The following is a 22275-nucleotide window of genomic DNA, read 5'->3' as shown; positions in this document are numbered from 1 at the left end:
CCTTTTTTTAAAGCCGATGAAGACACAACAAACATTTGAACATTTGACCATTCTTGCAATTTAAATAAATTGTACATACAAATTCAAGAGTTTGTGAACAATTTTACATATGTATTGGATGCACTTCCTAAACCAAGAGATTTTCTCATAACCGTGTTTTTTTTTTGGCAGTAACTATCACAAGTTGATGGAACAGATTTTGGACTGTACATATTATAAATCCAGTATTAATTACTTTAACAACACATGTCAGGAGCAACAGGAGCGTCGGTTGGTAAGCAGCTCTACCCTTTTAAAAAATCTCCTCTTGATCACACCTCTTGTTTCTCTAGCGCAATCCGTGGCTGTCGTGCTCATCTCATGCAGATGTACTCAAAAGCCCCAAGTGTCAGGCCTATCACTTAAAACACTTTCTTTTTGGACAATTACTCCCATGAATCTCTGAACCACAGAACCCCATTCATGCGACCTGGAATCTTCACGAACGATTAACGGGAAAGTGTTTTAGAGAGCCAAATAAAATGGCACCATTCTAGTGAAGAGCACTGACCATTACAACCAGCCAAAAGTAAAGAGTGGACAACTCCAAGGCAGATGATCTTCGTTTATAGTGAAAATGCACAGGGCTGCCCCAGTGTTAATTAAACATTTTTCCCAAAAGTGCACCCTTGGCTGAGAACGAATGAAGCTCTCAGTTGCATTTGTGTTTGGAGAAGCATTCTCTCTGTTTGAGCGACCCTTCTCAAGTGGTTGATATATCAAAACTTGAACTGATAGATACAAGAATGGCATGCCATTGGTGTCTTTATGCACCCGTCCAGCTCATTTGAAGTGTTTCAGTCATCACACTTTGGAAAGGGATATATCTTAATAGCTTGACCACAAGGGTCTATCATCTCCATTCTTGCTCTGAAGGTCTTTGAGGAAGCCCTCTGAGCGGTCATAATAGGACTCCCACTGCACAACGATTCCCAACAGGATGAGTGGAAAGGATTTTTGTACTGGCAAGGAGCTTCATGAGTACATTGCTCGTCAAACCAGGTACTTTAGATTAATATGGAATCTGAATGCAGTGACGAGTCCAATTTATTTATACGTATTCGTCGCACTGTGGCATTGCTCTCAAGAGCAAGGATAACATGAGGCTAATCTCAGTCTTTTACCCGTAAAGTGCCGCCCAACAAAAACCAGTGGTAATGTATTCCTCCACTGATTAATGGTTGCTCCCTCCGTATTTAACAAAACCATCATTGTGATGGAAAGATTCCAAGCTGGCCACAATGAAATCTTTGAGACTCTTTGCAGTTGTCGATAAGAATACAGTTTGTTAGTTTTGGAAGATGCTCTCCTTGTACAGAAAATAAATAAATGAATAAAATAATACATTTTATTTGTGCAGGCCTACATATTGCGAGGGATAAATAACACAACAGGGTTCTCTTTATCTTTAAATGGAAACTAGATCCTATGATAAATGTCTTACATTACTACAAGACCTCTGTTTAATTGAAACAGCAATAAGTTATTAGAGATAGTTACTTTAGATGTCTTTTTTTTCAATTTAAGCTACCTTTTTCCAAGGCAAAAAAAAAAATTAAGTTCTACTCTAACCTATAAAGCTATTTCTTCATTGCAAGCAAATCAAATATCAAGAGTTGCATTGCTGTATTATTTAGTAAATTATGACAAATATTGATGCATGTAATTTAAATAGACATTTTCTATTTAAGCACTAGATAAAGCATCGCTCTTAGCATTAGCCATCTGCGGAATCTGTGATAGGCCTACTTAAATTATTACTGAGGCTTGACTTTACACATCTATATTTACTTTTTTGGTAAGTCTGCCAATTCATTATTAATTATCCATATTCCGAATGAATCGATTATGCACATTGCAGTCAGACTGAACGTGGAGTTTCACGAGAAACTTTAAGCTGTCTGAATTGAATGTAGGTATGCCCTGGCTTCACACCTTGAGTAGACCACAGATGAGACCTGAGTCCTCTGACCTCGGATATCAACAGCTGCATAAAGGGTATCTTAAGTAAACGGGGCTTTAACCAACACAACATGCCACATCTGCTCATTTGGCCGTGCAACATCATGGCAACCAAGCGATTTATTGTAGAGACTTCTGGCAGAGACTTTCGACTTTCTTAGATTAATGCTTAGGTTTGCCAAAGCCACGTGAATAAACTTTTTTTGTTGGCTATTTGATTTAATAAACAGCTTTGGACAATTCACAACCTAAGTGTATCAAAACGACACAGAAGGCAGTAATAGCACTTTGGTCAATAGTGTAGCATGAATCGGTGTATACGGATCAGCTAAAAGCGCTCTTATGAGGCAACCATGTTTGCTCTCATGACCAATTTATTGCCGACGAACATATGGCCAATATTTTGTCTCACGTCATTGCAGGGGGAAAACAAACATCGTGTAATGTTAGTAGCAAATCTAAGGCAGAGCCACTTCGCCAGCTATGCAAACGTACTTGGACAATATCAGAAGAGGAGTGCTTGCTCCCTGGGTATATAAAGCACATCAGGCTTATCGGTGCGTGCGTCCTTACTTTCATTTGGAGATATTTCATTAACCGTGCGGTGTCTTAACGCAAGCTGCACCACTTACTCTCTTCCGTCAGCCGCCAGGTGAGCGTTTATTGCTATCACTCGACCTCTCCACGTACAGTGCGTTAGGTAGGCTGTGCAGAGATTAAATGCTTGCTTGTGTTTGTGTGTGTTCGCTCGCTCTTGCAGGCGCACGCGCACGCACTTGTGAGTTCTATTAAAAGCCTAAAGTCTAAAGGTAAACTTGCTTGTAATGTTTCGTGCGGTGCAATCCTCCCCTTGCTGTTAAAGCCTAATCATATTTGAAAATAATTTCAGAAAATCTTCCCTTTGTTATGAAATAGCAATCTCTGGATATGAAAAATTGCATAACTACATATGGCATAGTTTGAAACCTATGCGTCAATATCACCACAGTAAATAAAAGTATTCATAGATTATTATTTTTTTATTATTATTACATGTTGCTGTTGATGCTGTTTATGTGTTTTTATCGTTTATCATCACATTGTTGTTAATGATAACTGTATTTTATTTATGTATGTGTGTGTGTGTGTGTGTGTGTGAGTGTGTGTATGTATATATATATATATATATATATATATATATATATATATATATATATATATATATATATATATATATTACGTAAAGTAACCAAAAACATTGATTCTGTTTCGCAGAAAACGCCATTAGATCTTATTCATGTTAGTTCATTTTTTCCAGGCTATACGCATTTGTACCGGCAGAGTTCGCCCGAGTATCAAAAATGTCTCTTCGTTGCCCATCTCCACCATCACCCTCAGTGGAAATCATATGACTGGATGCAAGTATAATTTATTGGTGTGAAAGAAAGAAATCTCGCTCTGAAATATGTACTATTTCTAACTTCACGTGTGCGTAAAGCAGGGCCATTTTATTTCAATTAATCTAGAATTAATTTCAAATGGATTGCAAAAGACAAACGTCCCAGTGGACTTTAAGATACCGTGATTAAAATGATAATCCTTAAACCAATTTGTTTTGGGTACTCTGATAAAGGTGCCAAGACGGAGAATTTAACACTATGCGCCATGAAATTCACCGTTACAAATAAACTGGTAGTTAAACAAATGAAGGCATGTCCCTGGGCCATGGGCACCGTGTTAATCTCCTTCTGACATGTTTAATCATTAGAGGCTCTGAGACGAATAAAGGCGCAGCGTTTGCCCTGCAGTCAGGAGAATCAGACCAGCTCCAAACGATCTGTGCTGCAGGGCATTTTCTTCGGGCAGCAGCTAAGTCTCACAAACCACCAGACTTATTTTTATACCAACATTTCCCTGTTATGGCCTTTTAATCGCAGGGGAAAAGCAGAAAATCGCTCTTGTCAGTTTATACATTTATCATGAGCACCTAGAGGGAAACAGGGTTACATTTATCAAAGCTTAACTGCTCGCCCAAGGCATCGGAATACGCTGAAATTCGTCGATTAAAGCAAGAAATGATCAACGTTATTATAGTCCCCTGGCCTTCAGGCAGCATTAGGATTTTCTTTTTAATCAAGCGTATAAAGGTCTTTTTTATTGTCCCCAGTTATTAACAATAGCTTCCATAAAATGACAGGTTCAGACATTTTTGTTCGACAGGGGATTAATTAATGGATGTTTAGCGTAATTGTATCATCGTATTTACGAAACATTGAATTTTTAAATAAATCTTAAGCATGCTAACAATATACGATGCCAGATTGCAGAGGACGTCAGCTGTTTCCTCAAAAAAAAAAAAGAACAGTCTTTATGATGATTTGTTGGTTTTATTTTAAAAACGCGTTAGTAGGGGCTATAGCCTACTCCTAATAATTTTCATACATATATGCAAATATTTTGTGCGTGTATGCATGCAACATCCCCTAAATGTTTTTAAATATTGATGTGATGCTTTGTGCAAGATTTTATTTTCTGACATTGAAAATATGCCTATAATACAGACACCGAAATATAATTTTAAATTGTGCGCGTTTTACTCAGCGCGCATTATTATTATTATTATTAATGTTGCTGTTAAAACGAGTGTTGCCTTTTTTTGTTACTGAAAATTATGATTCTAAACATTTTTACGCCCTCTCCAGCCAATCTGACACTTAGTGCTCACAACTGTTGAGCGGACCTCAAGTACTGAATATTTAGATGCGATGTAAACACCCGTTGTGAATGCTCATCGGGAATTACACTAGTTTAACTCAAATCGGTGCGCTAAGATGCTGTGCGCTAAGATACTATTTTCAGTATAAGCGCAAAGACAAACTGTCTATTTGAGCTACCTGCAAAAGTAAACAGGTAAACAGAAGGAAATGGCTCTTGAAGTGAAGTATAGCCACTCAGCCTGTGCACATTTACTTCTCCTTACCGAACTCCTCGGTTCAATTGTTCAAACACATTCCCAAATCACTGGCCACAGACAAACCACGAGTCCTGCCATCGATCGCGGAGTGTGTTGTGCTGGTTACATTGGAACAGAGTAGACTGGGGCATTAATTAATACCTTATTTACAAATTTTGTCACCAGCCTATGATTTTCTGGAAATATAATTCGAAACTGCATTAATGCCAAACAAAGAGCGTTACAGTAACAGTGCATCATGTGTTTAGTTTAAATCTGCATATAGAGTGCGTTTGCAAGATTCTCGTCATTTATCATTTCATGGTTACAGGGATGTGTTCAGTAAGCTGTCTCTGCGGCATGGGAAGGCTGGGAGAATGACCTTGCGAAAAGCGTTCACAGTTCGACTTTGCTCCTGGCCCGTCCAGTTCAATGCTCCCATTGTCTGATTTTTTCTGTCGCTGCATGATTAATTCTACGTAAAACTCTGGTTAAGTATTTACCTATCAGGTAACTGATTATGAAACTGGTCATAGGATGAAAAATATGCTTGGTTACTTGCGTGTTTACCATATCAAGCACAATTTTTCGATGAGATTGCTGCTATTGTAAATCTTGCTAAACCCAGAATCCTACAGGATATTTTTCATTTTTATACCCTATCGAATATTTTAACATTTCGCTTGCAGAAAGCGATCGTTAAATTCAGTACTCACTTAATCCCTGAATTTAACGCTAGTAACGTCAAATTCAGGCATTAAGTTATAACAACAACAGCAATAATAAATATCTTTTCAACACATAATTAATAATGAAAAATATAAAGAAATAGTTTATCTAATTTGTACCCCACTTATCACCAATCTTGAACGCTTGCTTGCGTGCGAGAAAAAAAGAAAGTGCGCGTAGAATGTGCCTGCTTGCGTGCGTGCGTGCGTGCGTGCGTGCGTGCGTGCGTGCGTGCGTAGATGAAGGACTTTCCTTGATATTGTGAAGGGGTACAGAAATGAATGAAGAGATAGTCCATTGAAAGCAGTGAATGCCATGACAACTAGGAACAACCTCAGATTTATTCCAAACAGTTAGAACGTATTGTACAGGGGCGTCAATCATCTATTATTTTGGCCCTTAAATAAATGCAAAAACTACGGCCGGACAAAGGCTTCCAACAGGAGCCGGACATTTGTCTACATTTCCCCTATTGTCTGCAGCTTAGCAATCGGTTTGTATTTGTGTTTGCCCGGGTTCGACCACCCAGGATGAGCAGAGGACTGGCTAGAAACGTGCAACATTGTCACCCACATCACATACTAGATAGGAGGCAAAGAGGCAAAAAAAGAGAGAAAAGATAGGACAGAGGGTTGAAAAGGAGAGGCAAAATACACAACAATAATGCTTCACTTTTTGTGCAGCGGACAACGGAAAGAAGCAATACACATATAATGATCAGAAATTTGTTTTAAAAAGGAGGCACTAATCTGTCGTTCGTGTAATTTGAGCATAGTTTTACGGTTTACCCACATAATCATATCGATTGTCTTTGAGAAACGTTGAAAAAAAAAATTGTTAGGCGTAATATTACATTTTAACGTGCGCTAAATGATATAATAAATTATGCAAGCTGCACAAGATTATTTTTTTTCAAAGTCATAACAATTTCTGTAACAATAATAAGAAGCTATTAATCAACCAGAGAGAAAAAAAAACAAGATCATTGTTTCTTTCCCGTTTCATCTTTTTTGATGGCTTAATCAAGTCCAGTGAACGACCCTTCTCCTTAATCCCGAACCAAAATATTGACCTACATAAATTAGTCTGTTACCACTAGAGGCGATTTCGTTGCCCTTTTTAAAAAAATAAAAAATTTGGGGGATTACAAAGAGACATCCTCCTAAATGCTGGATCCAAACAGCACTTTCAGTGCATCATTTATTTATATACATCTGCGTTATAAGTTTCTACTGATGAATATGCACAGATTTTGTCCATTTCCAGTTCAAGAAGGCCTATGATGTGTATAAAGCTACTTGGAGGTTCTTTGTATGTAAATAGGGTGTAAAAAGGCCCTCCCCATCTTTGTAATTAATTGACACGTTATACCACTCATCATGTTCTGAAGCACCAATGGTATAGGCTAGGATCTCCCCAAAACCCACAATTTCACATCGGCAAACACTGTCTTCATCCACTTGACTCCCAAGACCCGCCCACACGTGGCCAACCTTTTTCGTTTTTAATGCTTTTTCACTGCAGGTTCATGTGTTGAGACCAACCTTATATGGACTGATCAGCCTGGTAATGGCTTATTTCCCCCAAACACCCAGCAGTAGCGCAATATCCATGAGCTAGATATACCACTTCAGTCACTTTGGCATTCTTCCTGGACTTACAGAACTGATTTCTCCCTACTTTTTCCCCCCAAGCAACGGTTACCGATCGAGCCTCATGCGTCGACTTCAGTTTACTTCGCGCTGAAACGGCACCGATCCTATATTCATTAAATCATCTGTGTTTTGTGTTTTTATACAGAGGATTGCCAAACTGGTGCAGCAACTTCACTGCATCAAATGCCCCAGAACATGTCGGTGACCAACACAAAGACGGGCTTTTCAGTAAAGGACATTTTGGACCTCCCTGATACTAACGATGAAGAAGGATCGATCACCGGGACTGAGGAAGATACGGAGGGTTCTGAGGCGACTAAAACGCCTGGAGTGCTAGTGCAAAGTCCTTTAGAGAATGTTCAAAACCTGCCTTTAAAGAATCCGTTTTATGATAATAGCGACAATCCTTATACCAGATGGCTCGCAACTACGGACAGCATCCAATACTCATGTAAGTAGCAAGAATTCACACAAGTTGAACAAGTTGAATTCACAAGTCGACACTATTATTTACTCACAAATATGTGATTTTGCACGGCTGAAACCATTTGACAAAAGCACTGTTTTTGATAGCCTACTAGACAAATGTTCATCTGTAGATTTCCACTGTTGCGCTCGTCTAAAGGCGTAGCCTATTATGTGCTTCTGGATTGTGGTCATAACTGCCATTAAATTAGTTATCAGCACTACATTTGTTTTGTTTCAGAAATCCTGTTTAAATTTCCCAGACAGTTTCTGGGAGCTTTATTGACTGATAGTTTTCGCTTACATTTTCCTCTTTGTTAATCGGTAACTGTTGAATCGGCTATACGGCAAAATCATCGTTTCGTTTGGGTCACACGCCCCGTGATAATAAGGGCCTATTAAAATGAGAAGCATGTTCATGTTATGAACAGATCTGCAATAACAGATTGCTGTATTTATTTGTCCGCGTGACCTACTTTAATGTTCTTTGGCAAACATTTGCTCGTTGGTATAACTGAAGATAGCCTAAATACAAAGAAACGTCACATACACACACTTTCTGGCGATTTACAATTGCATTTTATTTGATGAGGTATTAAACGTACTATTTTTTTCCCCCTTTCCTTTCCTTTTTTTTTAACCAGTACACGGCCTATCCGCAAACTCTCAAGACTCGTCTGCAAAATCTCCGGAACCTTCAGCTGATGAATCGCCGGACAACGAAAAGGAAACTTCGAGCAACGGCAGCGACTCCGGTAAGAAGCGCAAAAGGAGGGTGCTCTTTTCCAAGGCACAAACTTACGAACTCGAGCGCCGGTTTAGGCAACAGCGGTATCTGTCAGCACCGGAGAGGGAGCATCTCGCCAGCTTGATCCGCCTAACTCCAACTCAAGTGAAAATCTGGTTCCAGAACCATCGATACAAAATGAAGAGAGCCAGGGCGGAGAAAGGTATGGAAGTGACCCATCTCCCTTCTCCTAGGCGGGTGGCCGTGCCTGTGTTAGTCAGAGATGGCAAGCCCTGCCATACGCTAAAAGCTCAGGACTTGGCAGCTACTTTTCAGGCTGGAATTCCGTTCTCCGCGTATAGCGCCCAGTCTCTCCAGCACATGCAATATAACGCGCATTACAGCGCCGCCACCACACCACACTTCCCAACAGCACATCACTTGGTGCAAACGCAACAGTGGGCTTGGTGAACAAATACTGACTTGCAAATGCAGGGCTGCATTTTAAAGACCGTGGTAGGGAGCTTTCCAAACAAAAAATACAAGACTTTTTATTTTTGCAGCTTGACCCTTTCTCACCAATTTATTTTGGGGATTGACGTGTGCGCCATGTTTACATGTTTTCGTTCAGAAAACCGGGTCAAGCCTCTCCCCAAATTTAAGAATGTTAAAGCTCTTGTGAAATTTTGTAAAGTATGTTTGTGTGTTGTAGAAATGTTTTCCTTTTGTCCTTCGTGTTATAAGCACGTGCAAACCACTTTATGATTATAGAAAATTGTATTTCTTTCTTTTACAATGGACCGAATATATTTATGGCCATGAATAAACATTGGCAATCTTTAGCTTATTACATTGGTTTGTTTTCTATGTAAATATTTTGTGATAACTGTTTGCAATATTATGTTTGACCGTCCAGTAAGCTATATTTAGGGAAAATGGAAAATCAGTTGTCGATAAACATCCCTCATGTTAATTTCAGTAACACCGCGCGCTGGCGAGGGAGGTCTGCAATTCTTTTTATTAAGACTTTTAATAAAATGATGTGTTTCAGAAATTCCGATTTGTTTTGCGTTTGGTCTCAGTGATTTCGGGCACATTTTTGCAAAATATGGATCGTTTCTTCGCCATCTCCCATTAATACAAATACTTTATAATAAACTAATAGAACGAATAAATACAAATGATATCAATATGCTAATTTATAAAGCCTTTGTGTTTGCACAAATGTTGCTTTGGACAGCTTGTCGCTCTCCCTGTCACTTCATCAGCAACACAATTGGCTTCATTTTTCCGAATTTATCTGTACGAACACTTCAGCAATAAGAAGGCTAAAGTCACTTGTGAAATGGGGGTAAAAATCCACTCACTTAATATAAGAGGGCTTCTTCAGCTAAGCAGCTTTTCATTCAAACGCTCTCTCCTTTTCAGGCTCCGCGGCTGATATTTCGGGTGTTAAAACGGCACGTTTAAGAGAGAAAACACACGTGACAAAGTTTTGTTAGCTTAATATTACGTAATTTTACTATTTACAATGCAATTATAGAATATTTTATTGTCAACTAAACAAATGTGTTGTTAAGCTTTGCCACGCTGTGTAGGCTATCAAAGAAGTTATTTGCTTGAACCCGGCACCGCGGCCGCATACGAGTCAGAATTTTTTATTTATTATTATTATTATTATTATTTATTTTTTTTACACATCGGATGTCAGCTAAGAAATAAAATTCACAATTACTATGTCTGTTTTTTTTCTTCTTTTTTTTTTTTAAATAGGCAAGAACAACAGCTCTCTTTAGTTCCTTTCCCGGTGAGGATTATCGTATATTAGTGTCTTGGGTCAATACCATGGCTCAGTGCAAAATCCGAAATGGGTGGTTTTTCAAATATATTTTACAGCAGATGCGAGGGTAAACTTGGCTTTCATTAAATAGAAACGCTGTGCTAATTATTTACAGAATTAATCTTAAGCGACTCGATAATTTCCCCTTATGCTTTCTACAGTTGGTTTGATTGTGACTTTTTGATATTTTGTTTATTTATTAATTTATGTTTTTAAAGAATTCTATATAATATTTTCGATAGTTCTTGCAAAACCGCTATTGTTTGGTAAGGAGAAGACGGTGTGAAAATGACAGAATTGTACTTGCACCTGTTGTCGACTATAAGTAGTAATTTGTGACGGTATATGTACCGCTTCTTCAGTGTACCGTTTCAGAGAAAGACAAAAAACGTTTCCAAAGTTTTAGCACTACTTTTTTCTTTCCGATTATTTTTCCGTCTGTGATTGTGCAGCAGAACTGCGCTCAGAAGAAAAAGAGGGGGGGGGGAACCGTGGCCAAAGTTGCGTTGGACTGATGGTCAACAATGTGGCGAAGCACTTTTGAGCAGTCTATAGTAGCACAATATACAGTACATGACACAAAACCTAACAAAGCTTAGGGTCGGTTGTTGTGAATGTTAGAGGCGTGCATATTAACAGGGGGAGTGTATCTCCGGGTGGAGCGAGGGAGAAAGACAGTCCGCATTTCTTGGTGCTATTCAGGTCCTTTATCTGGACCAGTGCATCCCTGAGTCAGGGAGATATATCCTTTTTTTTTTTTTTTTGTAGCGCCTGTCAGTTGGTGCCATTGTGGTGCTTGTTGTACACGTTCTATTCCATATGGACAGCTGGGTCCGCAAGAGGAGAAAGGAATCCCTCACAAAACCCAAATTGTGTCCCGCTTTCAAACGCAGCATTGTTGTCTCTCAAAGAAAAACGAATTAAAAATTCGTGCTATATCTATTCTGGAAAAGAAGGCAAACCCATTCACAGATAACAGGGAGTCCTTCTTCCTTGATATAGCAGTGCTAACAACAGTTCTCTCATTCCTTTAACCCTCTCATAAACTCCCCCTTTTCTTGACGTTGAAAGGGAATGATTATTGTCTGTTCTGCAAAGTCTGTAGCGTTGCAACTTCAAAACTATTTAATAGATACTTTCTTATTTCCTGTCCCGCATAAGTGAAAGGCCCTACGTTTTGATTCTTTCTCTGCGAATGGAAATGTCCAATTATTATTTATAAATGCTAAACGTGCATTTAATAATGCAGATGCGAACTGGTATCTATCTATCTATCTATCTATCTATCTATCTATCTATCTATCTATCTATCTATCTATCTATCTATCTATCTATCGCAAAACAGGCAACATGCGATGCGGCAATTGGCAAATTGAAGTCTATAGGCATATATATATATATACTAAATTGCATCTTTCATTTTTTTTAAACTAAAAGGATAAACCATTCACCAAATATCCCGCGTATTACAAAAATAAAGATTCCATGAAATTTCCTGAGGACACGACATCTGCCTTAGGTGGTAAATAAAACACTTTCTGTGTAAAAATAAATATTGAAGCATTGTAGGATATTATCTGGAATTAGTCTCGGTTGAGGAGTATTTTAGCGAAAATATCAAAAGTAAGGGAGTCGCAAACGCTCATAAAACGAGTTTGAATGTATGCTGGAGTTAACGCGTGGATAATAACCCTTTCACGCCTCCAAATGGGATATTTCAGGAAGTGTGCACTTGGGTGTCCATGGATCCAGATAACTGTTACCATTTTTTTTTTAACTTCAACATGAATCATTTCTTATCATCCATATCTCCAAATGAGGATTCTCAACGCCTTAATAAGCAGGACTAACATTTGGAGGAAGTAATTTGGTATTTTATTGCCAATAGAAGATACAGATTAGATTCAACCACCATCTCAAATGTGTTACAAAATGAGTGCATTTTCAATGTGATAAGGACCAAATCAAATCACCAATATACTTGCCACAAGATGGAGACACAGCCCGTTGAAAGGATCAGTAACGTTGTTCACTTCGTAGGACCAGTTTAAGAAGAATCAAGTTAATTTCATGCTGCAAATGTCGATAATAGCATCGATACAACAACAACAAAACACCCTAAACGGTAGGTAGTAGGTCTATTATTGAAGTTTAATAATAGAGTTTAAACTGAATGCTGTGTCTTTAAACGAGGTGTTTAGATGCCATGATGAATTTTGTGGTGTTTACGACATGATCCGCAGAGAGGCGCAATTGATCCACACAAACCAAAACCTTAGCATCACAGCCCGCACAATACAGAGCACAGATATGGAAGTGGATAAGTGTTATCAGAGTCCTTGATGTTATTATTTTGTCATCAGACGTTGCCTTCTCGGAACATTTCAACCGATAAATTATATATTACGGTATTTTAACATACAATTTGCTGATTATGCATGACCACTAAATTATTACTTCCACACTTACTTCCCAGAGTCCATACTTAAGCACCCTCATAATAACAACAAGCTAAATAATAATAATAATAATATGTATGTTTCAAAATGTTTCGAACTGCAAGAACTGGATCAAAAACCACCTCATTTATTATGCACTTTTTTTGCTAGAAGCCAAAAGCTGGATTTATGTCATAACATTTTTCAAAAATGTAAGTCACCGCAAACTGTACCGTGACAGAAACAATAGTGTAAAAACATTGTTTTCTTTATTATTTTATTTATGCATTTGTTTATTGCAATTGCCAATGTAATATACTTGATAGCAATTTTTTAAATTTTTTTAATTTATATAATTATGTATAAATCCCTTTCATTAAATACACAGCCAATCAGATTGAAAAAGTACCTTACCTCTTCTTATTGAAGCATTACCAAACACTTGTTGCCCACAACACTTTTTTAAGTAGCTTTTTTTGTTTACCCATATAGTTTCCCATACCAATGGACATAAATAATAAAGAAAGAAAGACAAATGAAAAATAAAGTTGAGCTCACACTTAGAAGTCATGATCAGCATTAGGTTTGTTTTTACAAGCATAACTGCAATGCACTGGGTATTATTTTTCTTCAGTATATGACCTAACTGTTTTGAGTTATGGGAAATCAAAAATATGATTGTAAATCCAGGTTTTCAGTGGATTTGCAGACAGAAAAAGTTCCAAATCTAGTCCATTCGACCAAGCAAGCCATTTTATTTTTTTCATGTAAACTACAAAGACTTCAATATGTTTCAAATGAAAGGTTATTTGACTGACTGGTTTAAAAGAGTTTATTTGTATTTCAAACAATGGCAAAATGACGCGAGTAATTCCTTTTAGGTTTGTTCCCCCTCACATTATTGCATGATAGTTAAAACAAAATTACGGTAAAGTATGGCTAAGCCAATGCATCCCATAATGGTGTAAAAACAATACAAATTGTATGATGTTGAATGAGCTAAGCGAATGTGTTAATATTGAAAATAAATACACAGAGCACTTATTCCACTGTCTTGAATATAACAGAAGTTAACAGCGATTCAGAACTTGACCTTCTTCTGGGAGAAAGTCAGTGCGTGTATAAATATAGAAAGGCTTATTTAAATCAAACAATGTCATTATTGATTAGTTGACTTGACTCATCTTAGTATTTGACCTGTCTCCAGTACAGCATTTCTTCCAAAGGCAATCCAGGCACAAATACTCCTTGACACAATGCTAGTCTGCCATCACACTGTCAATTTGGGTGATGGGTCAACAGCACAAGCATCTCAGTTTACAAAAACACAAAGTATCTTTGTGTGCTCTTGTGGTTATTTGTGTTTATATAACTTGTTTAAATCAATATATAAATAAGTATAACTCTTACAACATTTGGAAAGGATGGAAAGCTGAACTGACTCAGGCCTGCATCCTGTGATCATGTGGAAGACACCAGAATATAAGGGAACTCCCAGATATTGGGACACCTGCTTTATAACTGCACTGTTTTAAGGATTCCAGAGTGATCACAAAGTGTACCTGTCTATACAAAAATAAAGCCTGCATGCAAAGAACAATTCCTAAGAAGAGCACTTGGGGAGAACAAAACACCAGGGGGAGTCCATCCTCCGTGGCTTGAATCAGTGTGGACAACAAAGATGATGTCATAATGATAATAACAATAGTTTACAAATAAATAAATAAAAACTATTAGGGCATACTCTAGTCTTTTATTAGAGTGAACAGTGTAGTGATATATATGTATATATATATATATATATATATATATATATATATACACACACACTTTACTGATTCTTTATAAATACATTTTAGACCTGACACTGTTTACGATGATAAGGTTGGAAAAATGATCAGTTCTGGTTCTGACTACTTAATGATTCTGGTTCTTTGATCATTAAAAAAAAAATGTGTTAAGGAAGAATAAATGGACAGTATTTGGAAAATAAGTCTTAATGCTTTTATTATTTTTAATTTGTATTTATTTATTTTAGTTCGATAGCATTCAAGATTGATACATCATGATAATTTGCATAATATAAATGTGCACAATCTGACAAAAACTCCACCACTTAACATAACAGTCAAGCAGTGAGCAGATTGTACAAAACTGTAAAATGTACCTAATTTAAGTACAAATAATAAAATTTAAAATAAATAAAATAAAATAAAAATACATCATCATGACATGAAACATCTTTGATGCAAAATTACAAATAATATCGTAGACTTCCTTGAAAATTAATAAGCTTATTAAGTGGACTAAAGGTAAGTATGCAGACACTCTGAACTTTTTTTTTTCATGGAACCAAAACATACCTGTTATTATGACTGCATTATTATTATTATTATTATTATTATTATTATTATTATTATTATATAATTTTATATTATTATTATTATTATTATTATTATTATTATTATTATTATTATTATTATTATTATTATTATTATTATTATTATTATTATTATTATTATTATATAATTTTATTTTATTTTATTTATTTTTGGTGAAAATTTAGCATCATTGCTGGTGTCTCAACAAAATGTTAAACTTTTTGTGTAAGCCTACTATGTGTAATTGTATGCTTCTGTGGTTTATCTAAAATTGTATAGCTAATAAATAAAACAGTAAGAGCATAACAGTTTGTGTTTTTAAAGTAAATTTGAGTTTTGAAGTTTTGCATACAGTATATACTTGCAATATACTTTGTCCAGAACTAAGTCTAAGTCTAATATACTTAGTCCAGAAGGGATAAATACACATTACACATTCACGGATCAAAGTCACTCCATGAATTCATGAATTACATCTCAATTTAGTCCACAGTTTTGTGCAGTATTCCTGTTATGTTTTTTTGTTTTGTTTTGTCTTGTCTTGTCTTTTGTTGTCTTGTCTTGTGTTGTTTTGTGTTGTTTGTCTTGTCTTGTGTTGTGTTGTGTTGTTTTGTGTTGTCTGTCTTGTCTTGTGTTGTCTTGTGTTGTTTGTCTTGTCTTGTGTTGTCTTGTCTTGTGTTGTCTTGTGTTGTTTGTCTTGTGTTGTTTGTCTTGTCTTGTCTTGTGTTGTTTGTCTTGTCTTGTTTGTCTTGTGTTGTGTTGTCTTGTTTGGCTGTTTAATCTGCTCTTCCATTCTTTATCAGTGATTTTGTCAGACCTCTACCAGAAGAGGGCAAGATTTTAGCAACAACAGTGTGACAGCGTGGTCACACTTTTTTAAAGGTCCAATTCTGTGTAAGGTCCAATAACTATGACTCTTGCCTCAATAAACTCCTAATTTGCTAGTAATATGCATACTAATAAGCAACAAGGTAATAGTGAGAATTGCTCCCTAAACTGAAGTTGCTCACAGAGTTTGTCATCATTGTAAATTTCTTTCCTCTTTCTCGACTATAGTCATCACTGGTTTTACTATGTAATTTCACATCCTTTCTCAGTGGAAAGCAGTAATTGGGCAATTCTACAAAACTGGTGCCTTATTAGCATATTAGCATATCATTAACTTCGCTACAGTATACAATAAAGTTATACTCTAATACAGAGAGAGTTTGTAGATTAAATATATATGAGAATGTTATATTTGGTGGGGTCCATGCTAAAAATAAATAAATATGAGAAAAAGAAAGTATCTGCCTTCCCCATGCATCTTGTTCTGCCTGCTCACTCAAGTTTTTCTTTCTGGCTTCAACCTGATTGATCTACTGATCTACCTGAGTCCATGGTTTTGGGATAAACCACTGCATTTAATATGGGGGAGCTTACACATTACATCAGATGTGGTCAGCCCTGTTCTTGGAGATCTACCTTCCTGCAAATTCACCTCAACCAGCTGAATAGGATTTTAAAGCAAGACAATACAGGTAAACACTGTTGTTGTTGTTGTTGTTGTTGTTGTTTTTTTTTTTTTTCATGTACTGGTCAATTTTGAGCTTTGAGCATTAATGTTTAACAGATTATTAGTTAATATATATTCAAATAGCTACATGTGTGGGATAATGTACTTGTTACTAATGATCCCACTGAACGTTATACAATTATTAACAAATCATTAGTTTATGTAAAATTTAAATGCTTTCAGATGTTATTAAAATTTTAATTCATATATAATCATGCAAATCTACAAATGTATTTAAAATCACTTTATACTTTTCATTCATAACTCATTAACAAACATTATATAATGTTCTACTAACTTATTAGTACACTTATAACTTCTTAATTTATAACTATTTATTCCACTAACCCTAACCAAAACCCAACAGTCTATGGTGTTTAGTATTTATGTGAATGACACTGTGCACTTTCTATATATTAGAGGACTTCCTTCCTCAGCTTGTGGAAATGCTGCTTGTGATGAGCTTTGATTCATCATATGACTTTCTCATCACCACCTGTTTTGTGCATTTTTTGCATTGCATTTTTTTTTTTTTTTTTGCATTAAAGTTCTGGCAATCACAGCTGCCATTTTACCATAAATGTCACCTATTTATTTATTTACAGTGTAAATGCGTGTAAGTACTATAAGTCTGCATACACACCTCAAAAAATGCAAATGTGTCACATTTACAGACTGTGGTTATGAGTTAATGCATTAGATGATATACAAATAATTTTGATCAGATTAAACAACCAGCTTAATGACATTCCTAAGCATTCAAAAGCACATGAATAAATATGCTGTTAATGAGTGTATAACATCTGCTAAAATCATTTAGATTTTAAAAGTGCATGATCATATATGTATTCAAAGTTTAACAACATTTGTAAGCACTTTAATTTACGTTAACTTATGTTTTGTTAATCATTATTTAATGTTCAATAAGTTCATTAGTAAACATTTACAAGCACATTATCTCATTATCTCTATTTAAATATATATATTGACTAATCTATATTCTAAAGGTTTTTGCAGAGGAGTTTGTTCTCATGTCATTTGTACAATTTTATACAATATTTTACTCAAAATGAAACTGAATGGGGAGGAAAAAAAACAATGAACATGGCTTTATCCAATGTTCAGATCTCTGTTCTGGAATTGTGGTGGAAAGAGTACTGAAAATGTGTACTTAATTACAAGTACTGTTACATAGCTGAAATAATACTCAATTACAAGTAAAAGTACTGGTGTCAAAACAGTACTTAAGTAACAGTACAAAGTACTCCTCTTAAAAACTACTCCGAGTACTAGTTACTAGTTACTTTTTAGCCGGCGATATTTAATGAATTACCAAAAATATTAATATCAAAGATATATGTGGATAATAGCTACTTTGAACAAAACCCACTTTTATCTGATTGACAAAATACGTGAATTAGTGGTCATTATACAGGAATTTCTAACTTCAATACCTTGACAAATATCAATATCAAAGTACCAGTGAACCGGAAGTTGCAACTGACTTCAGTGTTGTGATGCATTTCCAAGTGAAACGGAATATTGAATAAAGGGCGGGTTTTTATTGTGGGGCACCTCCACTCCACCTCTTACTCATAGCAGATTCACGGTTGGATAGGAGTGGTTAAAGGGATCCAATTATGCTCTTTTACAATGTCTTGAATTTGTTTTGGGGGTGTACTAGAACATGCTCTCATGCTTGGTGGTTTGAAATACACATTATTTTTCACATAATTTACATTATAATACCTTTCTCCCCAGCCTGGCATAAACGGCTCGATTAGATCCGGGTTTGATGAAGGTCTGCCCTCCGAAAAACGAAATGTGTTGTGATTCGTTAGCTGTCCCAGTGCATTGTGATTGGCGAACAGCTTAGACAGTGTTTCAGTACTGCCCCGCCCCTTGCCAAAGCAGCAAGTTACGTCTGCTGTGGTATAGTTAAGGATGGCGTCAATATTGCCATATCAATCTGAGCCAGATTCAGACCCCAAGAATATTGAAAAGAGGATCGCGCAATACATATTAGAGTGGTAACGTTATTGTTGTTTTTTTGGCTAAATCATGTTTTAGATAGGATGTCAACAACTGCTTAAAAACAACTGCATTTACTTTGTACAGATAATATGTATTACATCGCAGAAACGGCATACGACTTATACTTTGAAACGTAAATAACACACACAACAACAAATAAAGCAGCACACTTACAGGCTGTGATGCAGATACAGCAGATTTTCCCAACAAAGTGGGAACTGCTCCGTCTTTTAGCAAAAGCTTTTTGGCGAAACTAGCACTGTACTCCCTCATGACTCCCCTCAAAACTTGATGCTACAGCAGCACTTCTTCTTCGTCGTCGTCTTGTCTGACGCACTCAACCAAGCGCTCTAACCCAGGGCGGGATTTACTTTAATGATATTCTAATGGACCGCTTTGTGACATCACAAACAACGCTGTAGTCCAAATGAGCCGTTCGTTGTAGTTTTTGAAAAGGGATTTAAAAAAAATGTAATATCTCCCTTTGGAGTGGACCCCTTGCCACCCCCCAACCATTCGAATTTTCGTAGGCGGGATTTATTTTAATGATATTCTAATGGACCGCTTTGTGACATCACAAACAACGCTGTAGTCCAAACGAGCCGTTCGTTGTAGTTTCTGAAAAGGGATTTAAAAAAAATTTAATATCTCCCTTTGGAGTGGACCCCTTGCCACCCCCCCAACCATTCGAATTTTCGTAGGCGGGATTTATTTTAATGATATTCTAATGGACCGCTTTGTGACATCACAAACAACGCTGTAGTCCAAACGAGCCGTTCGTTGTAGTTTCTGAAAAGGGATTTAAAAAAAATTTAATATCTCCCTTTGGAGTGGACCCCTTGCCACCCCCCCAACCATTCGAATTTTCGTAGGCGGGATTTATTTTAATGATATTCTAATGGACCGCTTTGTGACATCACAAACAACGCTGTAGTCCAAACGAGCCGTTCGTTGTAGTTTTTGAAAAGGGATTTAAAAAAAATGCAATATCTCCCTTTGGAGTGGACTTTGAGATTTGTAACTTTGTAGATCTTTTTTATGTCCAAACCTACACACTACACTCTGACTAAAATTCAAAAAGTGAAAAAGCATAATAGGACCCCTTTAAGAATATCTGCTTGTTACGTCTGACATCATGCTTCACCGCTTCTGGGTCCTAACGCTCTGCCAGACACCCCCCCCCCAAAAACAACAAACTCTGCATATACACACTCACGATGTCATGTAGTACTGAAAAATTATAACCCTAACCTTTATCTCCATACTGAAATCCCAGATGGCCTGACTGTGATTCAGCTAAAATATTAGTGTCTGAGACACTGTGAGCAAAGAGACTGTAGTGTGCACAGCAAATTGTTAAATGCTTAGCTTAAATATGTAACATTAATTAAATAGTGCTCATAAATGGCTGCTGAGATAGTATTCTCAAGTGAAATGAGTAGAGGCTTGGACCCGGAAACAGCAGTCCTTACGTCATGACTTAACAAGAGGATTCTCCCGAAGCCGTCAAACTGACGTCATCAGAGCGAGAATGCCATTCCAGAGCGGAAGCGACGGCAGACAATTTTTTTCAAGTGTATTGACTTTCATGGTTCAATTGTTCGCCACAAGACTAGTAATGTGCACTAAAAAAGTAGGGTCATTTTTGATTTCATGATGACCAATCATTTTGAATACCATTGGCAAAACTACCACATACTGTATACTTCCATATAGATATTTTAATAAAAAAAATTTTTTTTTGTCCATCCATTTTTTCAAGGCACTCATTATTTCAAGCTTTGAAATTGATTTAATCCAAGTCTAAAGTTCTAAAAATACACATTCGCTTTATATGATGAACAGATTTTATATAGGCTTTTATTTACATACATATAAATATTGATCAATTACCATTACAAAAATCTCAGTCTTAAACATTTGCACATTCTGTGTATTTGTGTCTTTAAAATAGAGTAACTTTGTTGCAAAAGCTTACAGCACAAGGAAGTTTGATTTCAAACGGAATTGAATTTACTAAACAAAATTATTAAACAAATGACCAATTCAGTTTGAGGTATTCAAAATATGACAACACTGAATTTGTATAAGCAGTGATTTAAGAGCCATATGCAGTATGTTAGGCCTATTTATTTAGATAAATGGAACATTAGATGGCTTTGACCTGTAATGACTGTACAATGTAGTGATGCAGTTAGGCAGACTAGGATATTTATATGTACAAATCAGACAAATATCCCATTCCAAAACATTTCTAGCATAAACTTACATTGTAAAGAAATTAAAGTTCCATCTTTGATTGTTGAAAGACATTCTGGTGCATTTCACTTACAGACAATAACATTTCCAGTAGGATTTTCATTGGTCAGGCGAGGATCTATTCTTGACAAAGTTTAATCCAGGAGCAAAGAGAAATCATTTCTACTTTAAAAGCACGGAGAGATCGCGATTGCACACAAGCAATATCGGAGTGAGAGTGTCACGGGACCGTCAGGAAAGCACACCGTGGAACAAAGGGTTTGGGTCCAAATGCAGGCTTTATTTACACTGCTGGATAAAACAAAGTAAAAACAGAAAACAAACAGAGCTGAGACTCTGAGACACCGGCTGAGAACGGATACAGCAATCACTGACACAAAACATTAATCATCCGCGCCTGGGTGGCGTGGGGAAGGCACGTAAATTGTCCTCGGAAGTGGCTACAGCTGTGTGTGAGTGAGTGTGTGAGTGTGTGCCCAGGTGTGTTGGGTCAAGGTGACGGAAAGGGAGTCCGGGAGGATGGGAGTTGGCGACCTCTGGTGGTGAGAGGGAGAACACCAGACGCCAGACCCCGACAGAGAGGACAGGCAGTTCATTTGTATAAATTAGGCCTATTTGAGAGCTCGCATCCAGTTTTCTGCGATTACATGATTACATTGCGCGGGGATTATTAAAATTATGCGGAATACCTGCATTCCCACGCGGACATTCAGACTCTGTAATTAATATGAGGCGGATGCGTATCAAACACACCGTCGGAGAGGAGAGAGAGAGACGCAGCTTGTATCGGGGTATATTCGGTAGATAGGCTACTGTGGAAAATGAGTAATGGAACCGTGTCAGATATATCAGTATCGGTATCAAAATATAGATATTTATGATAACACTACCATGTAGTTTGTTTCTCCAAGCTTCGAGTCCATAAATTACGCTGAGCTCTCTCGCTGTCTGATCAGCTCTTCAATTACTGCTGTAGCAGCGGCTTCTCACAGTTCAGATATCAGAGCTTTTATTGGTCACTTTACGATCGGATATCTTTACTGGCTACTGAAGTGCCGTCAAAGGTTTGAATATCAATTCAAATTGTGGGCGTACTCAGTAACGAACTATGATTTAAAAGTAATGAAGTAGATTATTTTGCTTAATTTGTATTTAAGTACAAGTAAACGTACAGCTTTAAAAATATACTCAAAAAAGTACAAGTACCCAAAAAGCTACTTAATTACAGTAACGTGAGTAGTTGTAATTCGTTACCTCCA

At 36.8% G+C, this 22275-nt stretch overlaps 1 protein-coding gene across 1 annotated transcript; it reads left to right on the top strand.

Annotated features, from left to right (window-relative positions):
• The first annotated feature begins 2581 nt into the window (after window positions 1–2581).
• Window positions 2582–9508, top strand: nkx2.2a (NK2 homeobox 2a). Its single transcript, XM_016242142.1, has 3 exons — window positions 2582–2653; window positions 7463–7768; window positions 8427–9508. The coding sequence occupies exons 2-3, from the start codon at window positions 7501–7503 to the stop codon at window positions 8978–8980; spliced, it is 822 nt and encodes a 273-aa protein (XP_016097628.1). The 5' UTR covers window positions 2582–2653; window positions 7463–7500; the 3' UTR covers window positions 8981–9508.
• Window positions 9509–22275: the final 12767 nt, after the last annotated feature.

This window comes from Sinocyclocheilus grahami, unplaced genomic scaffold (assembly GCF_001515645.1).
Source record: "Sinocyclocheilus grahami isolate Dianchi unplaced genomic scaffold, SAMN03320097.WGS_v1.1 scaffold646.1, whole genome shotgun sequence".
NCBI lineage: Eukaryota > Metazoa > Chordata > Actinopteri > Cypriniformes > Cyprinidae > Sinocyclocheilus > Sinocyclocheilus grahami.
The sequence above is the reverse complement of the archived record's forward strand: the minus strand, read 5'-3'. Positions and strand labels throughout refer to the sequence as shown.